Genomic DNA, 23,326 nt, shown 5'->3' on the forward strand with positions numbered 1-23,326 from the left:
GTTATATCTTTTTATGTGTTTTAGCAACCGTTCACTTATAGACATGTTATATACAGATTCAATTTTATCACTTCTTCAGTAAAGACTGGCTTCCCTGATAACTCAGTTGGTAAAGAATCCGCCTGCAATGCTGGAGACCTGGGTTGGGAAGATTCCCTGGAGAAGGGAAAGGTTACCCACTCCAGTATTATGGCCTGGAGAATTCCATGGACTGTATAGTCCATGGGGTCACAAAGAGTCAGACATGACTGAGCAACTTTCACTTTCAATAAAGACATTGTTTTTTTGTTATACAAAAACCCAGTTTCTGGAGACACACATCAATCTTTTGAATAACTTTTTATGGAGTGATATATTAATTTGTGTTCTATCCATAGTCCATAGCATAGATGTCAAGTTCAGTGTTCTTACCATTAAAAACACCAAAAAACAACCCAAAGGGACACAAGGAAACTTGGAGATGATGTTTATTACCATGACTGTGGTGATCATTCACAGGTATATGCATATGTTCAAACCCACCTAATTATATACATTAAATATGTGCACTTTTTGTGTAAACATACACTTCAATAAAGCTGTTAAAAATTTCTACCTTTTATTTTTTAATGTAAGAAAATATAAAATTACATATACGCTTACACTGTGTTTATTTTGAACTGCTCTGCTCCACATGGACAGATAAATGTTTGACAGTCACTGCCTGCTGAAAGCAGGATGCAGAGAACCTGGGGTTAGACAGACTTTTCCCTGAATATCCTTCTATTTGTCAATGTATGAATTTTAAAGAACAAATATACTGAAAGTCACCTTCAATAGTTATACTAGAGCAACTGAGAAAGTCTGCCTTCTGAGTTGCCAGGTCTTGGTTGAAAGCTCTGACAACCATGAAACACTCCAGAGTAATAACTATGAATAGCCTCACCAGAACAACATCTTGTTTTAATCTGACAGCAGTCTTGACCCAAAAGACCTGCGTCAGGTTAAACGATGTCCAGCTTCACTTTGATGTTCATAGCTGCCAGTTCAGCTACAAAATACCGAAAGACATAAGGCAAGGAGATGGTGTCAATGGTGTCACTGCGGTTACAGAGGGCACAGATGTACTTTCTGTTGCGCAGGGCAGACCACGATGGGGGCGGCTTCTCCAACAGAGGGGAAAGCAGACTGCCACACTTCACACACACGTGGGCCACTGACCGATCCGAGCAGTTGAAGAGGCGGTCATGGAGGAGAAAAGATGTACCGTGAGCTAAAAGGGCATCCCGCTCCATCTCCCCAAAACGGATTCCACCCTGGACGTTTCTCCCCCCTATAGGCTGGTTAGTGACTTTGTCTCGGGCTCCTGTGGTCCTCACTTGGAATTTGTCGGAGACCATGTGGCGTAAACGCTGGTAGTACACCACGCCTATGAAGATGTCTGCTTCTAGCTCCAGCCCACTAATGCCACTGTACAACCTCTCGGTGCCATAGTAGTTGTAGCCAGCGGCCTTCAGCATCTCGCCAAAGTATTCCAGGGCTGAGTTCTCCTCTGAGAAGATGAAGGGGGTCGCGTCGTGGCAGAGCCCGTGCAGAGCTGCAGACTTGCCGGCCATGCTCTCGATGAGCATGCCTATGGTCATGCGGGATGGAAAACCATGGGGGTTGAACAGAATGTCAGGGACCATCCCGCTCTCGGTGAATGGCATGTCCTCCACTGGCCACAGCCTGCTCAAGATGCCCTTCTGCCCGTGACGACTGGCGAACTTATCTCCAATTGTTGGGTTCCGGGGCACTCGCATCGTGATGCACACACACTTGAACTTGCCACTGCCGGTATCATTACTGCACACTTTAATGTTATCCACAATACAGTTTTCTTTACTCCTAGGAAAAAGTAAACAGGACAGAATGTCAAATATTTGTTAAAATGAATAGAGGGTGCCTTAGAATGTGGCTGTATTTGGACATCGGAGCTTTAAAAAGGTAATAGAAGTTAATAACGAGACCATTAGGCCGGTCCCTCCTGAATGCAATCTAATAACTGGCATCACCATAAGAAGAGGAAATTTGGATACAAGGAGAGACAAGAGAGGCACACGTGCACAGGAAAAAATACCATGTGCGACAAGGAGAAGGTGGCCACCTGCAAGCCAAGAGGCCTCGGGAAACCAAACCTGCCTTCACCTTGATCTGGGACTCTGACCCTCCAAACTGTGAAAAAATAAATTTTTGTTGTTTAATAAATAAATGTCTAGAGATACTTTTATTGATATATTAGTATTTAGTGTTTCATAATGGATATTTGCAAAAATTATTCTTATCTCTATTCTTCACTACAAATAGAGCTGGTATCCCTAAAAATACTTATGGACAGGGGTATTGATTACATTCACTACAGAACTGTGATTGGAAGAACAGTAGCAAGAAAGGCAGCTAAGACCTAAAAAATCCAGTTTTAGTAACAGGGATAATGAATTCCACTTTTTAGCTAAGACACATTATTAACATGTCTGAGAGAGATGATCAAGTCTGAATAATAACAGTTGTAAAATAAATCCCAGATAACTCAACAGATTTAACAGACTGATAAGAAAAGTAGGAAAACAAAACAGTACAACAGACCACAGAACTTCATCTCATATAAGAAATGTCCATTCAGTTAATGACTAAGCTACCCCTAGTATTACTCCAAAAATTCTGTTGAAAAATAACATTCACTGACTTCCAGAGATTTCACTGAGAAATAGCCCATAAGAAATAGCTCCGGGTATGCAAACTTACTTATAGTACATCACAAAGCCTTCCCCGGTGTTGAGGTTTAGGTAGCTGTAATATGGATCTCCATACTTCAGTTGTGCTCCAATAAATGGCAATCCATCATCGTCCAACTTCTGCAGAACCCGTGGGTCTCCAGGTTTGACTCCAAAGACCAGACTATCATCTCCTTGTTTAATTCTTTCAGACAGATCTATGAATTCAGACTTGTAGACACTCCCATGGGCAAAGCCTCGTTCCCAAGAGGCCTTATTCACAATCTGTGAAGTCAGAGGATCATTAATTTAACAGACTGAGGCCAAATAAGGGTTTTCAAAATAAAGCTGGTTAGCATTATAACTGGTTTAGGATAACTGGCATTTGATTTTAAAACTCCACATCTCCCAAATCACCTATGCTAACTATTAAAATCCAGACACATATAGATGGCTGAGAACCCAATCATGCATAAATACAAAAAGTAGATATTTCTAAGATTACTTTACATTCATTTGACATCTACTTGTACTGTGCACTCAAATACGCAGGCTATATGCATATGAAATATCTAGTGATATCCCTCAAAGTTTGACACTTTTTTGCGGGGTGGGAGGCCTTACTGAGCAGCATATAGGATCTTAGGTCCCCAACCAGGGACGGAACCTGTGCCCCCAACACTGGGAGGACAGAGTCTTAACCATTGAACTGCCAGGGAAGTCCCCTTGTCACTTTTAACTTAGACCAGGAATTAATTAATAGAACATTCATGCATCAAATATTAGGTACTTGGGCACATAAGAAATACTCCTTCAGTGATCTGATGGTAAACAGAAAAGTTAAAAATGAGAAAGGGTGGAAGTACACCTCTTAGCAGCACTTACCATGGCATCTTCCATGTCGTAGCCAGTGTAAGAGATAACAGCGACAATGGCATTTGTCCCAATTGGGTAGTTATCCATGTCATAATAATCATACATGTACGGTCTTACTAAAGGGCTCTGTGGAGTCTGAAGACGATACAGTTTATTATCTGATCGATCTTGAAAAGTGAGAAGTGGAAAGCCCATGGTCTGCTTACCTACAAAGGGAAAAAAAATTTAACATTTTGTTTTTTTCCCTGTTGATGTCAAAGATAACATATAAAATTGGAAACCAAATATTCATCATAAGGGGATGAATAAATGAGTAAGTCATGCTGGTTACGTTTACTACAGACTAATACCTGGTGTGAAAATGAAGTAGACAAATGTGTATGAACATGACCCAACCATGAAAACAATGCTGTGTGAGAAAAAGTAGGGAATGACATTTACTAGGATATATTCGTGTAGATCTGCCACACAATCCGAATAGTTCTAGACCTAGTTTATGGAAATGTGTAATGTAAAAAAAGCATAAAAAGAGGATTTAAAGGATACATACAAAACTACGGGACATTACTATTACTGGTGGGAGAGGAGTGATAGTAACTATTGTCTAATTAGACGACTTTCTTTTTTTTTTTTTTTAATTTTATTTATTTGGCTGCACTGGGTCTTAGTTGAGGCATGCAGGATCTTTGATCTTTGTTGCTGCATGTGGGATCTAGTTCCCTGACCAGGGATCAAACCTGGGCCCCCAGCACTAGGAGCATGCCGCTTTAGCCACTGGGCCATCAGGGAAGTCCCTAGACTACTTTCTTACACAGACATCCACCTACCCACACACACATACAGAACAAAATGTCAGTATTTGTTAACTCTGGGTAGTCAGGTACAGGATAGAGAAGTTTCTTTTTTGTACTTCCCTACAGTACAGAGAATCAATTCAAAACAAAATGATTTTAAAAACTAAAATAGATAAATATATACATAGGGGAACTTTTAAAAAACAGAAAGGGAGATTTGCAGCTTCCAGTAAGAGAGGGCCACTCCTACAATATCACTCTCAACATGTATAAGTAAAAGATCCAGAAGAAAAACAAAAGCCAATTACATACATACACATACTAGCTGAAAGCACTGGAATGTAACCACAGGAAGTTACAAACTAGAGAGGGATTAACACTTGGACAAAAGGAACTGCGCTGAATGAATTTCCAGTTTTCTCAGTTTTGGATGTTTTGTTTTTTATGTTTTGTCTGATGGCCCAGTCAGAACAGCAGTCCAAATCTTTGGTGGACTCTAGAACTATGCACGGTGGGACAGACATAAGCAGTCCAGCTAAGGCTAAAGAGCATGTATCAACCACTGGAAGCTTGCTTCCAGAAATCTGAAAACCAGCCCTCGCCAGAGGAACAGAATAGAATCCATTTTTTTTTTCTTTTGACTACACAGCTTGCAGGGTCTTAGCTCTTCAACTAGGGATTGAACCTGGGCCCCAGAAGTGAAGGCACTGGGTCCTAACCATTGGACCACCATGAAATTCCAGTCTTTACCACATATTTTCCATCTACAATACAATCCAGTATTACTAGACATACAGAGAAACAGGAAAATGTGACCTAGACTCAAGAAAGATGCAATCAGTGGAGACTGATCCTGAGACGATCCAAATGTTGGAATTGGGAGGTAATGACTTTAAAATACCTGTTACAACTGTGCTCAAAATGTAATGGAAAATACGTCCACCATGAATGGAGATCAGAATCTCAGATAAAACAGGAACTATAAAAATGAAACAAATGGAAGCTCTAGGCTAAAAAATTAAGTGTCTGAAATAAAAATTCAGTAATGACAGAAAAGTCAGTGAATATGACAGATCAATAAAATGTCCCAATCTGAAGGAGAAAGAAAGAAAAAAAAAGAGAACAGAAAATTCAATGGCTTATGGGACAATATTAACAACTTATTGACTGGAGATGTATTAGTATGTCTTTTGTTACCCAAATGTTATTTACCAGAGACATTTCAACATTAACTTACATAACAAATCATCGGCCACAAGCCTTAGTTTCTGCAAAAGTCCTCCGGTCAATAACGTGTTAAAAGGCTTAACATATATGATGCATAACAGACATCTCAGGACATGAGACAGAACAGTCTCATTATTTCTAGAAATAATGACAGAATATCTTATAGATTTGACTTAATTTTTAAAAACAGGTTTAGGAATATCAGCAAAATAACAGGTTTAGGAATATCCAAGCAAGATAAATACAAACAGCAACATATTTAGGCATATCACAGTCAATCAGCTTACATACCAAACATAATGGGAAAATCTTAAGGACAGAAGAAAAATAAATAACACTATAATCAAGCAAACAATAATACATATAACCACTGACTTCTAATTAGAAATGACAAAGATAAAAAACAGAGCATAACAACATCTTTTAAGTGCTCAGGGAGGGGGGAACCCGAAAGTCCTGTCAAATCAGAATTATATATCCAGTTTCTGCAAGTGAAGATGAAATAAAGACATCCTCAGATAAATGAAAACTAAGAGAATTTGCAGCCAGCAACCTGCAGCTAGCTATAAAAAAATGTTAAAGAGAAGCTGTTCAGGCTGAAAATTCCAGGCTGAAATGACCCTCCATGAAAACTTGAATCACCAGGCACGAATGAAAGAAAGCACTAGAGATGATAATGACGGGTGACCACACGGCTTGTACTGTTAACAAATCTAATCACAGGACCTTAGGCAAAACCAAGCTGATGGACATTCTACAAGATAAATTTATCTTTTTCTTAAAAATAAGGTAAGACAGACATTTAAGGCTAAAGATCTAACTTAAAGAACTAAAGAGACAAGAGAACTGAATACAACATATGGTCTTGGACTAGGTGCTACCCAGGGAAAAACTTCCACAAACTTTATTATGCTATAAAATAATGTATTCTTAAATTTCCTGATTTTAGTAATTGTCCTTGATTATGTAAGTAGACCGCCCTGTTGTTAGGAAATACATAGCAGGATGTTCAGGGGGTAAAGGAGCAGCTCACTTTCCAAGAGGAAACTGCAAATGAGGCAAAATCTAGGTAAAGGGTCTATGGGAAGTTCTTTGTACTATTCTTATAACTTTTAGCTTTTCTCTTGAGTTTGAAGTTATCTCAGAGTTAAAAATTGCAGTCTGTTTTCTTTTGTGACCACCACCACTCTATGCTCTGTCTTACCCATTTGGCACTGGTACATATTTCTCGGACTCTGGTTGTGATCTGAGAAAGGGATGAAGTTGGCGATCACACTCAGCAGGCTGTGAGGGAAGAGCTCCTGGTGCGTGGTGACCCCAGCCAGAACCTCATCCTCGAAGATGGCAACATTCATGAAGATCTGGAAAGAGGAAGGACCAGGAAGTTCAAGGTACAATGTAACTGTGACTGCTAACACATATTAGCTCTTACTATTGATCAGAGTTTAAGAAAACCTTCCCACCCACCCAGTATCATGAACACTGCAGGGATGCACAGTAAGAAATAGCACGTCTTCAACATTTCATTCTAAATCTACCCTGGTCCAGCTATGAAGGGGGATAGGAAGGAGGAAAAATTTTTATCAGTAGCACAAAGCCTAGAGTTTTGCAACTACAGAGATGTAAGCAAAGATTGTGAGTGATTTTAGCAGAATGTTCCAGTCTCACCACCCAAGGCAGAGCCGGGTGCAAAGAAACTTGGGGAGCTGAGTGGGATGGGAAAGGCAGCTAAGGTGAACACCAACCCTCTCAGGTTTGATAAGCATGAAAACTGCTTCATGCTGATCACAGAGGAGGCAGAAAATAAGTTGTGACTTTCTTTCAAATGCCTGACTGTCATGATAACTGTAACACTTTAACAGTTAACTGAGTCTCTGAAAGCTGTATATTATATCATCACAGGGGTCTATGTACCTGTTCCATAGTTCCAATCAGTTCTTCTTTGCCTAGTTCCAAGTTCTGCACAGGCCGCACCAGTCGACAAGGAGTGGTAAAAAGGTACAATCCTGGGTACAGACTTGGTTTTCCTGTCATGGGGATTAGGGCCACCTCCATCCAGGGAGGAATTCTTTTTTCTCTCAACACCTGTTTTCAATAAAAAGAGAGTTCCGTGAAGAATAAGTGACGTCTATCCCTCTGCCACCTAGGAGGTGGGTACGGAGGAGGAGATCTAACGTGAAAAGCAACACCTTGAAAGTTTCGCAGGTAACACATCTAGTACCCTGCCAGCCTCAGCCCCCCATAGATGGCTATTCACCCCACACTGAGAGCTGGCAAAAGCCCTACTTTCTTGGGGACTCAATCTCACTATGAGGCAAACTAGTAACAACTGAGACTGAGCAAAAGGTAAACCAAGAATGTGTGGGTAAACACAGTATATGCAATTCTGTTGGCTGATGTCTAAAATATAAGATTACTGGTGTTATTTTAAAATGGATTCAATGAAAAAGCCCTTCCACTTGGCAATTAAAAAAACAAACAAAAAAAAATCTATGAACACTTGGGTGAAAGGAGAAATACTATAATTACAGAAATGTGAAAAAAAAATGAAATCTGTATGGTAGAACTTATGGCAATAAGTATAACATATATTTAAGTATATATAATACTTGAATATATAATATATAAGTAGAACTTACAGATTTACAGTTAAATATATTATTAGTAAAATGAAAGAATAAAAATAAATGAATTAATTCTTAGCCCAAAAGGTAAAACAACAAAGTATAAGAAATCAAAGATAAAATCTGAAATTAAAGAAGCAGAGAACAGAAAAAGGTTCAAACTAATAAAACATTTTTAGTTCATTTGATGTAATTGAGAAAGGGATGGGTATTCTTTTTCCTTGTGGGGAAACCAAGGGTATGAATATACTGAGTAAAAAAAGGCAAAGGGGGGAAGAGCATGGAAACAAAATTTTAAAACCATGAGGCTGCTTTGCGTATCTCTGAAACCAAGATGAAATGGATAAAATGCTGGTGACCAGAACAGACCTCAGCAGAGGTAAAAAGCTTCAAGACCAACTTCTGTATTAGACATAAAGGTATCAAGGAGCTGCCCCAAAGACAGCACTAGAGCCGGACGGCCTCACAGGTGAATTCTAGAAGACCTAAGACCAGAGGACTCACTGCTGCGCAGACTGCTCCAGAGCACTGAACACCAAGGAAAACTTTCTAATGCTTTTTATCAAGCAGAAATTTGTGACTGTCGATTTTTTAAAAAATCTTAAATAAAATTGAGAAAGTATCTGTATTTATTAGGTATTAAAATAATAACCAAGTGGGATTTATTCCAGGAATGGAAGATTTGTTATTCATCTTTATTAATAAAGAATGATCTTTGTCAGGGAATGAATATAATACTTTTAATATATCTAAGCAGAAAATCTCACAACTTTTTTCTCCATAGGTGAAGTATACAAGCAAAAGAATTGTGTGTGGGGACTAAAGAACACAATCTTAAAGTGATCACAGTTAACATCAGCAGCCAGGAGACCAGCCTACATTAAGTTCCTCCTGAAATGATATTCTGAGTCTCATCATAAGAAAGCTACATATATCAAGAGACAGTGTACACAATTTGGTCTATACTCTTTAAAAACAAAAAAGTGAGACATTAAAGGCTGAGGAACTGTCCCAGATTAAGGGAGACTGAAGAAACACGCCAACCACACGTAACATGGGATTCTGGACTGGGTCCCAGACAAAAAAATCTGAATATCAGCTATAGACTTCACCCACCTGAGATTTTTTAAGTGCACTGTGGTTAATAAAGAGAAAATCCTTGTTCTTAGAAAATATACACTGAAATCTTCATGGAAAAGGGGACATGTCTGTACACTGTCTTCAAATGGTTTGGAAGTAAAATGTACACAGTATTTATAGAGCATACAAATGAGAAAGCACGTGGGGGAAAACATAACAACTGGTATATCTCGGTAATGGGCATATGAGAGCTCTCTATGCTGCTCAAACATGCTTTCAGTGTAAAACTATCAAAGTAAAGCAATGAAAAAGCTGAAAAACAAACAAAAAACCCAACTAAACAGGACAGAGCATAAACTACAAATTCATCGTACTGCCAAACTCCTGGCCATTATCTAAGCAACAAAGACTCTTTCCCAGAGAGAATTCTAAAGTTTAGTTATTCAAAGAATGTTATTTTATTTGACTTTTTAAAAAAGTATTTCAAGAAACAGAAGGCAACCAGTTATGACTGCTATCTTGATTAGCTTCAGTATTACTTGAAATATAAGGCCATATTTTGAGATCCCCTATCTGCCATTAGTATTTACAAAGGGAAAAAAAAAAGTTAAAAATGTGTTAAAATAGTAGACTAGGGCCTCAATGAAACAAACCAAAAAAAAAAAAAAGCATGTAGCTCAAATACCTGTCACTGACCCTAACCAATGAGGTCAGTGTAAGGCAAGATGCTGCCACCAGAAGGACCATATGGGCAATTCCAGAATTAGCTTCTGACCTCCAACCCCTTGACACTCAATAATACCCTAGGGCTACCTCAACAACTAGAAAAGACATGAAAACCTAAGACGGAGGGACAAAACAATTCACAGAGACTCAAGATCACCTTAAAATGTCGGAGAGAATCGGCAATGCCAGGGGCAATCTCCTTATCGGCCCAGCCAATCATGACACCGTCCAGCAGGACAGGGTAGCACTCACTGTACGGCCGATGTGGAGTTCCGTCAACTGGAGTGACCCCTGGTGAAGTGAACAAATGGAATGATCTCATCAGGATGCTTTCCCAACATTTAAATTTCCCTCCAGACTCAACAACGGCTTTACCTTTCCAGACATCTAGTCACCTTGTCTCTAGACCAGAATGTTTTTATATGGCTTGAGGAAACATTTAACTCTTTCAGCAAGGACCCCCAGGTCTAGGGTCTCTGGCTTTGAGCAGAGTAGCAGGTGGACAGGGGTATAAAGGAGGCTTTTTTTTTGTATACCTTTTATGTTTCTGAGCCAGGTAAACATATTTTCCCCCTCCAAAATCTAATTACATTTGCTCATTATTCACACATTACAAATTTGCCAACTTGCTAAAATGTATCTGTAACCCCAGCATCAATACTAGTGGCTCCTCTCGCATCATTTGAGGACATCTAGTGAAAATTTTGAGTCACCAGAAGCATGTTTCCGGCTGAGGTCACACAAGGGGATGCAGTTTCAGCTCATACTGCAAATAAGGGTCCTTTCTGCACTGTTCAGTGCTGTATGTGCTTTTGCTGTTTAAAATGGCCTTCAAGCACAGTGCCAAAGTGCTGGCCCCTAAGCACAGGGCTCTGATGAGCTTATAGTTACAGTGTAGTTAGCTGAAAGCTCAGTATTAATGAATCAACAATATATATTAAATAAGGCATCTTTAAACAGAAGCATGCATAAAGCAAGGCCATGGACCCAGCAGCCGATGAAAATGCTGTCACGAGAGGTATGCAGGAACCTAACCTTTTCTTCCCTAGGACCAATGACTCAGTGTCTGCTAATTCAGTGCCAGTGGTGACTTAGAGAAGTACTGCAAATAACAAGAATCTACTCTAGCTAAGTAAGAACACTCATCCATGAGCTGTCAACAACCTCTGTAAAGGTGCTTTACAAAATGGCACAGGTTATCCACAGTGTGACACCATCACCCTTATATGAATTCTCTGCTCAAACCCCAGAGAAGCACAACTGAATAGCTTTGCACCTGTAAAACCCACACAAGCAAACAAGACAGACTGCTGACTGCCGCGAACCACCTACCCAAGTTGCAGAGTAGAGCCGGAATAGATGCTGTGTACACAGACTGTGTGACGACCTCACAGATGGCGGTTAAGTGGTTCATCAGTCCACAGGGCTCCCCGTCAGGGGTGTGCACGGGACAAAGGAAGCCCCAGGACTCCGGCAGCAGCCTGCGCACAGTGGTGGTCCGCATTTTAGCAAAATCTGCCCCTCTGTGCACACAGCGGAAATGGGAGAGATAGCGTATGAAGTTCAGCTTGTCAGCCACGACACAAAGTCCAGAATCTTGCAGGAAGCCAAGACCTTAATAAAACAGACATCATTGAAAAATAGAATAAACTGAAAAAAAAAAAAGAAAAAGCCTCTTTTTATTTGAGGCTCTGAAAAGATAATAAAACCTCAGAACACATTTGAGATCATGCATGCTCAGTTGCTAAATTGTGTCTAACTCTTTGGGACCCTGTGGACAGTAGCCTGCCAAGCTCCTCTGTCCATAGGATTTCCCAGGTAAGAATACTGGAGTGGGTTGCCATTTCTTTGTCAGGGGATCTTCCCGACTCAGGCATCAGCAGGCAGGTTCTTCATCACTGAGCCACCTGGGAAGCCCACACTAGCGATCACAGAGTGGGTTATCACAAAGTTTATTCAGCTGTGGGGAGGGGAAGAGTTTACAAAGGAAAAAAATACAGTAAAAATCCCCAGATTTCACAAACTATTAGCCTTAATTGTTTCCCCATCTCTTCCACATGATCTCTATGGAGAAACATAAGTGAGTTACAAAACAGCAAATAATTAAACGGGATTCACCCGAGAGAGAGTTGTATAACACACAAGCACTTGTTAGCCCTTAAGGAATTTGCATCAGTACCATCTCCTTTAAAAAAAAAAGACTTCTGGCCCTTTAATAACCACTTAGTAAAGTTTTCCAGGTGTTCTGATATGACTGGTTTAGGGATGGGTATGTCTAAAAACCCTCTCAGACTACCACCTAGTTAACCTATCCTCAGAAATCTAAGCAGTTTCCGGTTTTCTAGAAGGAGGTATGGGAAATGCATTTGTTCATTAAAATCAGATTTAAACTATACAGACAACCTGTCTAAAGCCCTTCAGCCCAATATACACCTGTCAAAATTCACAACCTGAAATCGGTCTTTAATGAGTGAGCAGCTCACTTTTAAAAAGAACCTCTCCCGGGACTTCCCTGGAAGTCCAGGGGTTAAGACTCCAAGCTTCCACTGCAGAGGGCACAGGTTTGACCCCTGGTCAGGGAACTAAGAACTGATGTGTCATGTGGTGTGGCCAAAAAACCAAACCAAACCAAAACAAAAAAACATCTCTCATAGCAATATGCAAACTGACATTAAGCAAATAATCTGAAAATTGTAACAAAATGAAGCCCATTTATTTAATTTCACCTGTTTTAGAACGTAGATTTCCAGTAGCAAGAAGGTATTCAAATGGTTTTGTAAGGTCTATTCCCAGACTAAAAATCTTCATCAAATTTTCATTGTTTAAGGACACATTGGTCTTCTGAGACTTCTTGTCTATAGCTATTTTAATAGACACTAACCAAGCTTCCAATTTTTCCTGAAGTAAGAAAAACAGTTTAATTTTTAGGTGTTTTAATTAACCACGAATTTCATATTTACTCAGTCTATGGAATTTTCCAGGCAAGAATACTAGAGTGGGTTGCCACTTCGTTCTCCAGGGGATCTTCCCTACCCAGAGATTGAACCTCTGTCTCGTGTACCTCCTGCATTGGCAGGCGCATTCTTTACCACTGCATCACCTGGGAAGCCCTAATTATTGATAATGAATTTGGAGATTTTTACTTCAGTCCTCTCCATCTTTCCTGTCATTATGTTATCTCTTAAATTCTTTTTTTTTTTTTTAAACAATCATCATTTTATTTAGCCCCTGATCCTGTGGGTCAGTTGGGGAAATTTTCTGGTCTGGGTCAACCTAACTGAACTCTGCATTTTCAGTCAGCTGGAGGGTCAACTGATGGCTGGGCAATCTAGGATAGCCACCCTCACCTGTCTGCAGTTAGCAAGCTATTGAGGGAGTTTCTGCAGTTCTCTTCCTCTGCACTTTTTCCCACTACTCCTCCCTCTCAGAATTTGATTTTGTGCAGGTATCTTTCCCCCACCATCCCAACTCCCTATATGTAGCATGAGCCTCAGGGAAACTGCTGGAGAATTGACATGATAATTAACATAACTGCATTTCTTTTGCTGGTGATTGGTCAGGAGAAGGCACACCCAGGTCTGGCCAATGAGGAATGTGGGCAAGTCTGTTCAGAATGCTCCTAGGAAAGCTTTCCTCATCCCATGGAAAAGCTACGGAGAGAAATACCTAACTTTGATTGAGGGCTTGTTATGCCTGCTGCTGCTGCTGCTGCTAAGTCACTTCAGTTGTGTCTGATTCTGTGTGATCCCAGAGATGGCAGCCCACCAGGCTCCCCCATCCCTGGGATTCTCCAGGCAAGAACACTAGAGTGGGTTGCCATTTCCTTCTCCATCTTAAATTCTTTTTAGGGATAATATTAAAAATATAAAATGCTATCCAATCAACTTTCTTATAAAATTATTATAACATTCTCTCCCTAGACACACACAGTTCTCATTATTTACAATAATCACGTCCTACAACATCTGTGTGAACACTGCACAAAACCCCTGCTCCCAGAGGAAATGCAGGGTCAGATGTCAGTGAGTTTTCATTTACTGACATCTTTGTCAACTGATCAACACATGACCTTGTTTTCTGTGTTTGTGAACACTTAGTTTACACTGTTGATTCTTTACCACTGAGCTCAGAGCAAACAGCATCATTAACTCAACGCCTGCACAAAATGTGTCTAACGTAAGTGTTTCCTCTATAAGGCAGGCACAATGCAGCCTTCTTGAGCTAGGACCACGGAAAGGAACTTCAGCACTGAGCATGGGGGCCATTTTAAACAGCAAAATCACCAAGAAAAAGCAGAAAAATGTGAAAAACATGGCATTGAGGAGACACTCGTTTACTGCTCATCAGAACTGAGCTGGGCCTTGTGCCTCAGAAGAATAACTTTTCAGCACTCTGTACATGTCTGCAAATGACCAGGAGTGTGCCGCAAGTACTGATATTGCTGAGTTAAAAATAAATGTTAATGAGTAGTTGAATTTAATAGTACAGAATCTGTAAATAATGGGGACTGACTATAAGTGAGTATATTGGCCATTTACACTTCATCATTAATGTTATGACCAAGATTTGACAGTTTTTATTTAGCGTCTATGAAGATACTAAAGTCCTGAACCTGCCGTAAGCTAATGCCTCTGATTAAGTCCCTTACTGCTAAACAAACAAAAAATAGAAGGGAAAAAAAAACACAAACCTACAAAAAAAATGCTCAAACTAGAAATTATAAGCATGCAAGAAACAATACTGCTGAATATGGCCACACCATCCCACAAGAGGTAACAACGCTCCAGGGTGAAACAGCCTGCACCTACCTTCAGAAACATGAGGAAGAGCTGACCAGGAGTTAGAACCTCTTGGTTCATTAAACTGTCAGGATTCTCCTCCATGCACTCTCCTTTGGCTAAAGCAAAGAGCTTCCGGGTCATGAGACAAAGCATATAGAACTTCTCAGTGTTGGATTTCAGGTGGATACAGATACACTGGCTGCCGAAAGAGAAAGCTTAAAACAATCCAGCTACTGATACTATCCCATGTCCTGCTAACCAAGGTCCCCAATCCACATTTACCCTAGACGTCTTCAGTCATTTTCCAAAAACTGCTTTTCACTTTTGCTGGCAACATTAGCAAAAGAACAGAACAGACTCACAAAATCTAGGACTGTAGGGACAGGCCATAAGTGGATATTTAAATTTAAATCAATTAAAAAAAAAAAACTCGTCTTCTCAGTTGAAATGGCCCTGAATGTGGCTTGTGGCTACAGATTGCTCAGTGGAGGACTACAGCAGGGCTCCCTTAACAAATACACAGTGGATACAGAAGACAGAGTCCCAGCCTTAGGGAAATAAAGGGACATGATACCTGCAGCTTTCAGATAATGCAGAAAGAAAAACGATGTATATGCAGAGAAAGTAAGAAAGATGTTAATAAACTGGTGAGTTGGAAGTCTGAAGTTATTTCAACATAAAACCTTAAAAGTACAATATAAAATAGGAAGCTAGCAGGAAGAGAAAGGTGAGGATGGCTGCAGGAACAAAGTTAGCCCCTATCTCCCTACACAAGAATCCCACCCCCAGGGCTATTCTGATTTCCAGATGACTCACCAGCCCCATGTATATCCTTACTGGTAACCACAGACACTGCCCAACCCTAAGAAACAGTTTCACGTACTTGAACAGAAACTCTGCAGCTTGTTCGTTCGGGTACCAGTCAGGAAGGCTGAGTTTCACTCTGAAGCGCTCCCCCAGATAGTTAAGGACCTGTTTTTGTGTGGAACATCCCTCTTCCATTACGATCCTTAACATCTGAGAAACCGAGTTCCTAAAGAAAGAGTCATCCTCCTTTCCTTTGATGAGCTCCTGAAAAATCTGATAATCGGAAAAGCTGACGAGTGCCTAGAAAAGAAAGAAAGAAAAAAAGATTATTTAATTAATTAATTTTAATTGGAGGTTAATTAATTTACAATATTGTGGTTTTTCCATACATTGACATGAATCAGTCACGGGTGTACATGTGTCCCCCCATTCCAAACCCCCCTCCTACTTCCCTCCCCATCCCAACCCTCTGGGTTGTCCCAGTGCACTGGCTCTGAGTGCCTTGTTTCACACATCAAACTTGGACTGGTCATCTATTTCATATATGGTAATATTCATATTTCAATGCTATTGTCTCAAATCATCCTACCCTCGTCGTCTCCCAGAGAATCCAAAAGTCTGTTTTTTATATCTGTGTCTCTTTTGTTGTCTCACATATAGGGCCATCATTACCATCTTTTAAAATTCCATATATATGCAAAAAAGTTTTTTTTTTTTTCAAAATTGTTAACCATCATTTAGTAATAGTTCTCTCCTACTTCTTTTTAAAACCCAAGAAAAATCAGGCCTCTACTACTGCTGAATCTAAGCAAGCTCTTCAAAATAAGGGTCACACTTGTATGGGAGACACCAAGATGTCCCAATGACCCTTCCCACTTGGTACCCACAATCTTGGTCTCCTCTGCCTTGAACAGGGCTGGCCTGTGTGACCAAGGGAGTATGGCAGAGAAGCTGAAGTGTGACTCTCAAGGCTGGGTTGTGATGGGCACTGCAGCTGCAGCCTCATTCTCCTGGTGAACTCTCTGGGGAAGACAGGTGCCTCAAGAAGCCTGTGGAAAGGCCTGTGAAGAGGAACTGAGACCTCCTGCCAAGAGCCTGCACTGACTTGGCAGCCAAGCTCAGTCGACCTCAGAAGGGGATTCGCCAGCCCTGGGCAACCCTTCTACACAACAGCAGCCCCCATTGACATCTCATGGCAACCTCCTGAGACCCTGGCCAGAACTGCCCACATCAGGAGCTACTTCCATATTTCTGACCACACAAATAGAGAGAGAAATATTTAGTCATGTTTTAACCACTGCATTTTGAGGTAACTTGTTATGGAGCAGTGGATATTAGCACAGCATGAACGCTGATGAGGACAACCTATCCATTTTGCACTTCCAACGATTTGCTTCCTAACAAAAGAAGTATATTCAGTAAGTCACACCTTAAGTGCAAATCCCAAAGGAAGGAAAAACAGTTCTTTCCGGTAAATAAAGTTCAACATAACCGTGCCATTTTCCAAGTAGTGAAGGTTCATATTGACAGCGGAATGTTCCTCTCTCACACAGTGCATTGAAACTCCTATTGAAACAAACAGAGCAAATAATCAGAAACTCAGCAACACTACCATTAAGCAGTATCCACGGGTATAATTAGAGACAGATTTTTAGCTCAATTGTAAGAATGAACTGTTTAACTATAGGATTCCAGACTGCAAAATGCTATCTTGAGCAGCCAGGCCCTGTCATGGACAGTGATCAAACAGAGGTCAGGTTGCTATCAGTCAGAGACAAGGCGAATGCCGTGCCCCCTGAACTGGAAGAATTCAGAGGCCCAGAGCCACCTCTGGCCAAGTCAGCCAGCCTTCAGTATCATAAGCAATAACATAAAAACCCATGTTCAGGGGCTTCCCTGATGGTGGTGAAGAATCCACCTGCCAATGGAGGAGATGGGTTTGACCCCTGAGATCTGGAAAGATCCCACATGCCATAGAGTAACTAAGCCCATGAGCCACAGCTATTGAGCCCACATGCAGTAACTATTGAAGCCACGCACCCTAAGAGCCCATGCAGAGTCACTGAAACAAGAACCCCATGCACTGCAACTAGAGAGTATCCCCCACTCGCTGCAACTAGAGAAAAGCCTGTGCAGCAACGAAGACCCAGAACAATAATAAATAAATAAAATTATTTCTTAAAAAAAAAAAGTTCATTCAGTTTGAAAAAAAAATTGAACACAGTAGAAACTAGGTGTTCCACTATGAATTTATAGCACAGAATTGCTTAACAGAAAAACAAACCAAAAATTATATATATGAGAGAAAAATATCAGACTCTACGTGCATACATCTACTTTTAATAAAACAGCTTAAATATTTCTGAAAGAACATTCCAAACATCCCTGCAACTTACCATACTGAGTGTAGCCAGGCCCTCTGCTTTTCCACTTTGGTCTTACCATTGCAATGGGGAAATTTCTGCGAGGCATAATCAACATTCGGATGACTTTTTCAATGCCATTGATGATAAAATAGCCTCCCATTTCCTGCAAAAGAGATGAATTAAAAATTTTTAAACAAAGACACATAAGTACCTGCAAACATGATACTGACTAAGGGCCAGTATCACCCTCATTCCTAACCAGATGTGCACAAGAAGTGCCCTTAAGCAAGAGGACCTGCGGGTCCCTGGGAAACTGCCGACTTAATTAAATCTTCTCAAGCACATTAAAAAGGCTGTAGAGACTTGGGAGAAATGTATGGAAGGAAATCATGGTACTTCCTTTGACCAGACAAGTTGGACATAACCTGCCACATTCTTATCCCTAAAATGACTGCACTTTTCAATGACATTAAAAACCAAAAACAATTTACTCAAGTCTAAAGTTGAAAACAGTAATGGTTTTGCTTCCACACAAGTATGGTTTCTCGTGAACCCAGCATGGGCTTCCCTGGTGGCTCAGTGGTAAAGAAACCACCTGCCAATGCAGGAGACACAAGACGACGTGGGTTTGATCCCTGGGTTGGGAATATCCCCTAGAGGAGGAAATGGCAACCAGCTCCAGTATTTTTGCCTGGAAAATCCCATGGACAGAGGAGCCTGGTGGGCTACAGTTCATGCGGTTGCAAGAGTCAGACACAACTGAGCCTGTGCGTGTGTGCACACACACACACACACACACAGCAGGTATATCATGCTGGGTGCTCTATGTCAGCACAAGTGGGACAACTACTTGCCATTTTCAAAAGAGAAAACTGAGCCTCAGGGAGATTAAACTTTGCAAAGATGCACAAGGGGAAAGTTGAACAGCTGGCTGTCAAACCCAGATCTGCCACCAAAGGCCTCTTCCCAACACATACAGTCTCCCTGTTGTAGGCAGAGTCTGCACATCTTGATTACTTCAACCCAAGCCACTTAACAGAGCTGAAGGAAATGCTGAAGGGAGGGTATATGAAGCATTTAATACATCCACAGAGTTCGACTGTAGGTAAAGCAGACATATTAGACACATTTTGTGGGTTAAAATGTTGAGAGAGCTGTAAAAATTCAAATACATCTCTAAATATGTATCATTCAGAAAATTAGGGAAAAACCTACCAATTATCCCCGACAAATAGTAATATTCTCTAACTGGAGAGTTCTTTTTTTTTTTTTAATCACAAATAATGCTTTTAAGTATTTAGCTTCTTATAGTACTCACATAACAGAAACTGACAAATCTATCTTGTTGTTGTTTAAACGTTAAGACATGTCCAACTCTGTGACCCCATGGATTGTAGCCAGCCAGGCTCCCCTGGCCATGGGATTTCCCAGGCAAGAATACTGGAGTGGGTTGCCATTTGCTCCTCCTCTTTTTCCTTTTTCTGCTGATGCCACACAGCATGTGGGACTTACTTCTCCCACCAGGGATTGAATCTGCACCCCTTGCAGTGGAAGCATGAAGTCTTAACCACTGGACCACCAGGGAAGCCCCTAGAGTGTTCTTTTTCATACACTGTCTCATCTGAGACTCGTTATGAAGCCTACACAGAGCACAGACAAGACATCAAGGCCCCTGTTACCTAGAAATTAAAGCAGAGAAAGAAAACTGAACTCCCTGACAAGCTTTCTGTTCTCGCACTCCCAGTTCTGGCCCTTTCTACTGTCACTGGGTCTTTCAGGGCACGGCTCCCCTGCAGGTACCTCTGCTTCCTCATGGTGCTCAATGAGGGCTTTTGGAGGAAGGTTGTATAAGTTGCAAAGCTTGGATTTCACCATGATGGGAACGTAGCCCAGAAACTGCTTAATGACTCCTTTTGAGATTCCATTCACTGACCAGCTGATATCGGCCTAAGTGAAAATGAGAGAGAAAAGTTAAAAAAAAAAAAAAAAAGAAAAAAGGGGGGACTATCTAGATCTATAGGAATAAATGAGTATTCTAGGGGAGGGAGACAGAGGGATGGACTGGGACTTTGGGGTTGGTAGATGCAAACTATTACATTTAGAATGGATAAACAACAAGGTCCTACTCCATAGCACAGGGAACTATATTCGATATCCTGTGATAAAGCACAATAGAATACTGAAAAAAAAAATGTATATAAAAAAAGAATAGATGAGTATTTTAAAAGATTAAGGCAGAGGACCATAAACTAAATGATTCTATGCTTTAGGTTTAAAAGATGGGATCGCTCAGATGACAGCACTGAGAAAGCCAAACTCTGGTATAAACCGTATTAGGCACTGAGCTTATTCAAAAAAATGTACAGTGTGTGAGTTGCATGCTGTCACTCATACTCACTGTCAGCTTTCCCCGGTAGGTGCTCCTCCGGCCTCGGCACTCTGCTGGATAAACGTTGAGCTCTTTGCAGATGCTCCCTTTGGGAACGGCTGGAGGGCTGATGACGGCATCCACAATGGTGAGACAGATCCGCTCATCTTTGAAAGCAAATTCAAAGGGAGGGACGGCCTGAAATACAGTTGAGACAGTCAACCACTTGCACTTTTAAGGCACTCTCTCTCGAAGACTCTTTCAAATCTCAAGCGTTCTACAATCACTGATGGCTATCATGCCAATGCAACACATCTAAAAAGAGCTAACACGACATCCGGTATACTCATATCCTAAGTACCTAAAACAGCATTAAGCAGATTTTTTTGGTCTACTGACTGTTGGATTCTATAATAGGTTCTAGGGATACAGCTGTTTATGGGACAAAGCTGTCCTCTGAACCAAGTACCTGACTTCAGTAGTGTGTATATGTTAATCCCAAACTCCTAACTTATCTCTGCTCCACATTTTTACTTTGTACCCTCTGTGCACGTATGTTGTTATTCAGTTGCTAAGCAGTGTCCAACTCTTTGCGACCCCATGGACTGTAGTCCCGTCAAGCTCTTCCTCAAGAATACTGGAATGGGTTGCCATTCCCTCCTCCAGGGGATCTTCCTGTCCCAGGGATTGAACCTGGGTCTCCTGCATTGCAGGCAGATTCTTTACCATATAGCTACCAGAGAACCCATTTTAGCGTTCCTTGATCATCTCAACGCTGGACTCTTTTTCATTGTTTTAATAAATCCCAGGGTCAATTAACTTATATGCAGATTTACAATTTTTCTCATAGACATGATACAACGAGTCCAGGCATGATAGAAATTATTTCCCATCAGACAAAAATATCTCATCTTCTGCAAATGGGTGAAGCAGCAGGATTAATCTTCGAAGAAGCCTCGATGGTTCCCCCATTATTTGCAGAAGAGAGTTCAAGCATCAGAGACTAGCTCAACTTTCAACATTCTCTCCACCCCTCCTGCAGAACAAGTCCTATCCAACAAAAGCATAGGGTGGAGACCCCTGAGCTCTGCTCTTGCACTTCCCCTGGAGGGAACGCACTCTTCTCCTGGATTCATGAGGTCCTGCCCTGGGTTAGCTGCACCTCCCTCCTCTGTGCCCCCCTGCTTTCACAGCTCCACCTGGTGCTGCTGCTGCTAAGTCGCTTCAGTCGTGTCCGACTCTGTGCGATCCCATAGACGGCAGCCCACCAGGCTCCTCCGTCCCTGGGATTCTCCAGGCAAGAATACTGGAGTGGGTTGCCATTTCCTTCTCCATCACAGCTCCACTACCTCCACCCAAAACAAGATCGCAAGCAAGAACTGTCTCTTACACAGGTCTGCTTCTCCCTCACTGTCAGAGTCAAGTGCCCGGAGACATCAGGATGCTTACTAAATGAGACCCTACCCCATTATTTTCACCTGAAGCCTGCTACCATCACCCTCTAGACCAATCACTTTAGTTTGGAGTAAATGTTACCTAATAATGTTACCAGTCTCTTAAGGAGGGCCAAAGGTTTCCCACTGAATCTCGCTTTAATGCCTCACTGGCCCCTTCTTCGACATAGCCCGGCGCTGGGCCTGTGCCCCACTCCCCCGTCTCCTGGATCTCCCGCTCCCTCTTCCAGGCCCCCAGCCTCACTCACCTCTCCCTCTTCCTTCTCCAGCGCCTCACACAACCCGCACCCCATCCGCCGCCAGGTCCCTTTGCTCCATCCGCCTGTAGCAGGGCTAGCGGCGCCAGAGAACCCAGAATTGAGGAGCGCCTGGGAGGACGCCAAGCTCACCTGCACCGCGTGGCTGAGCCCTTCGCGCACAGCGTAGTTGAAAGACTCGACATGCGCCCGCGTCAGCTCCTGCAACGCTGGCTTTTGCTGTTCCCGCGGGATCCCGTAAGAGGGGTCGGTCAAGTGCTTTAGGCTGGGCCCACTGGGCAGGTTTCGCCACCGGCCGCCGGGATCCATGAGTTTGCCTGCACACCGGGCGCCAGCGACTGCACACGCGCCGGAAACACCGCCCGGCGCCCAGCACCCACAACCTGCTGGGAAGTGTAGTTCCTCTTGGTCTGCCTGCCCTGGGTCCTCCGATTTTACAGGGTCGACTAGAAATTAATACTGTGGAGCAAATGGGCCGGCTCAAAATCCTGTAGAGTCGGAGAGCGGCGGATCGGCCCCGTCTCCTCTCTTCCGGCGTCCACCCCTGTAGATCTCCGCTCTCCACTCAGAAAGCGGAAATCCGCTCCAGGGCCAATTCCGCGTGTGAAATCTCCATTTTTCATTTGCGGTTTAGGACCGGCGGAGAGTGGTGTTCAATGATTTCCTTCTCTTTCCTTGACCACTTTGCGATTCAATACTCTCGGGATGACAGCCAATCAGGGTTTGGCTTCAAGGAAAAAGCAGTTGGGCACCAAACCGACTGCTCTCTGCCCAACTGTGAAGTCGGGAAGGTTCATCTCTGGGACTGTCTAGCGGTGGTCCTCCCCGCATTAGCCCCTCCCCGCGTCGTCTAGACTCGAGTCTTGAGCAGGAGCCGGCGACTTGTGTGCAGGCGGGCGTCCTGGCCCTAAGATCCTTTAGTTATTTAGTCGCTAAGTCATGTTCAACTCCTTGCGACCCCATGGACTCTAGCCCGCTAGGCTCCTCTGTCCATGGGATTGCCCGGGCAAGAACACTGGAGTGGGTTGCCATTCCCTTCTCCAGGGGATCTTCCCCACTGGACCTCCAGGGAGCCTTTGAGTCTCTAAATCCTATACTCCATTCACCTCCCCAGAAAACAATTTATCGGAGGCTGTCTGCAGCTGTCTTTCAGCGTAATCTTTCCTGTGTATGTGCGTTTAACAGCTCTATTGTGTACTGCGTTATAACACACAATAAACTACACCCATTTAAA

General features: G+C 42.1%; 1 protein-coding gene across 1 annotated transcript; it reads right to left on the reverse strand.

Annotated features, from left to right (window-relative positions):
- Positions 1-450: 450 nt before the first annotated feature.
- POLR1B (polymerase (RNA) I polypeptide B, 128kDa) lies at positions 451-22,478 on the reverse strand. Its single transcript, XM_010834120.1, has 15 exons — positions 22,225-22,478; positions 20,412-20,579; positions 19,814-19,960; positions 18,044-18,176; positions 17,077-17,213; positions 15,724-15,947; positions 14,868-15,039; positions 12,786-12,957; positions 11,392-11,673; positions 10,217-10,350; positions 7,544-7,714; positions 6,834-6,990; positions 3,618-3,814; positions 2,764-3,017; positions 451-1,866 (listed from the first exon to the last, which is right to left on the reverse strand). The coding sequence occupies exons 1-15, from the start codon at positions 22,399-22,401 to the stop codon at positions 984-986; spliced, it is 3,408 nt and encodes a 1,135-aa protein (XP_010832422.1). The 5' UTR covers positions 22,402-22,478; the 3' UTR covers positions 451-983.
- Between the last annotated feature and the right edge of the window lie 848 nt (positions 22,479-23,326).

Source organism: Bison bison, unplaced genomic scaffold, assembly GCF_000754665.1.
Source record: "Bison bison bison isolate TAMUID 2011002044 unplaced genomic scaffold, Bison_UMD1.0 scf7180017864020, whole genome shotgun sequence".
In the NCBI taxonomy this organism is placed as follows: Eukaryota; Metazoa; Chordata; class Mammalia; order Artiodactyla; family Bovidae; genus Bison; species Bison bison.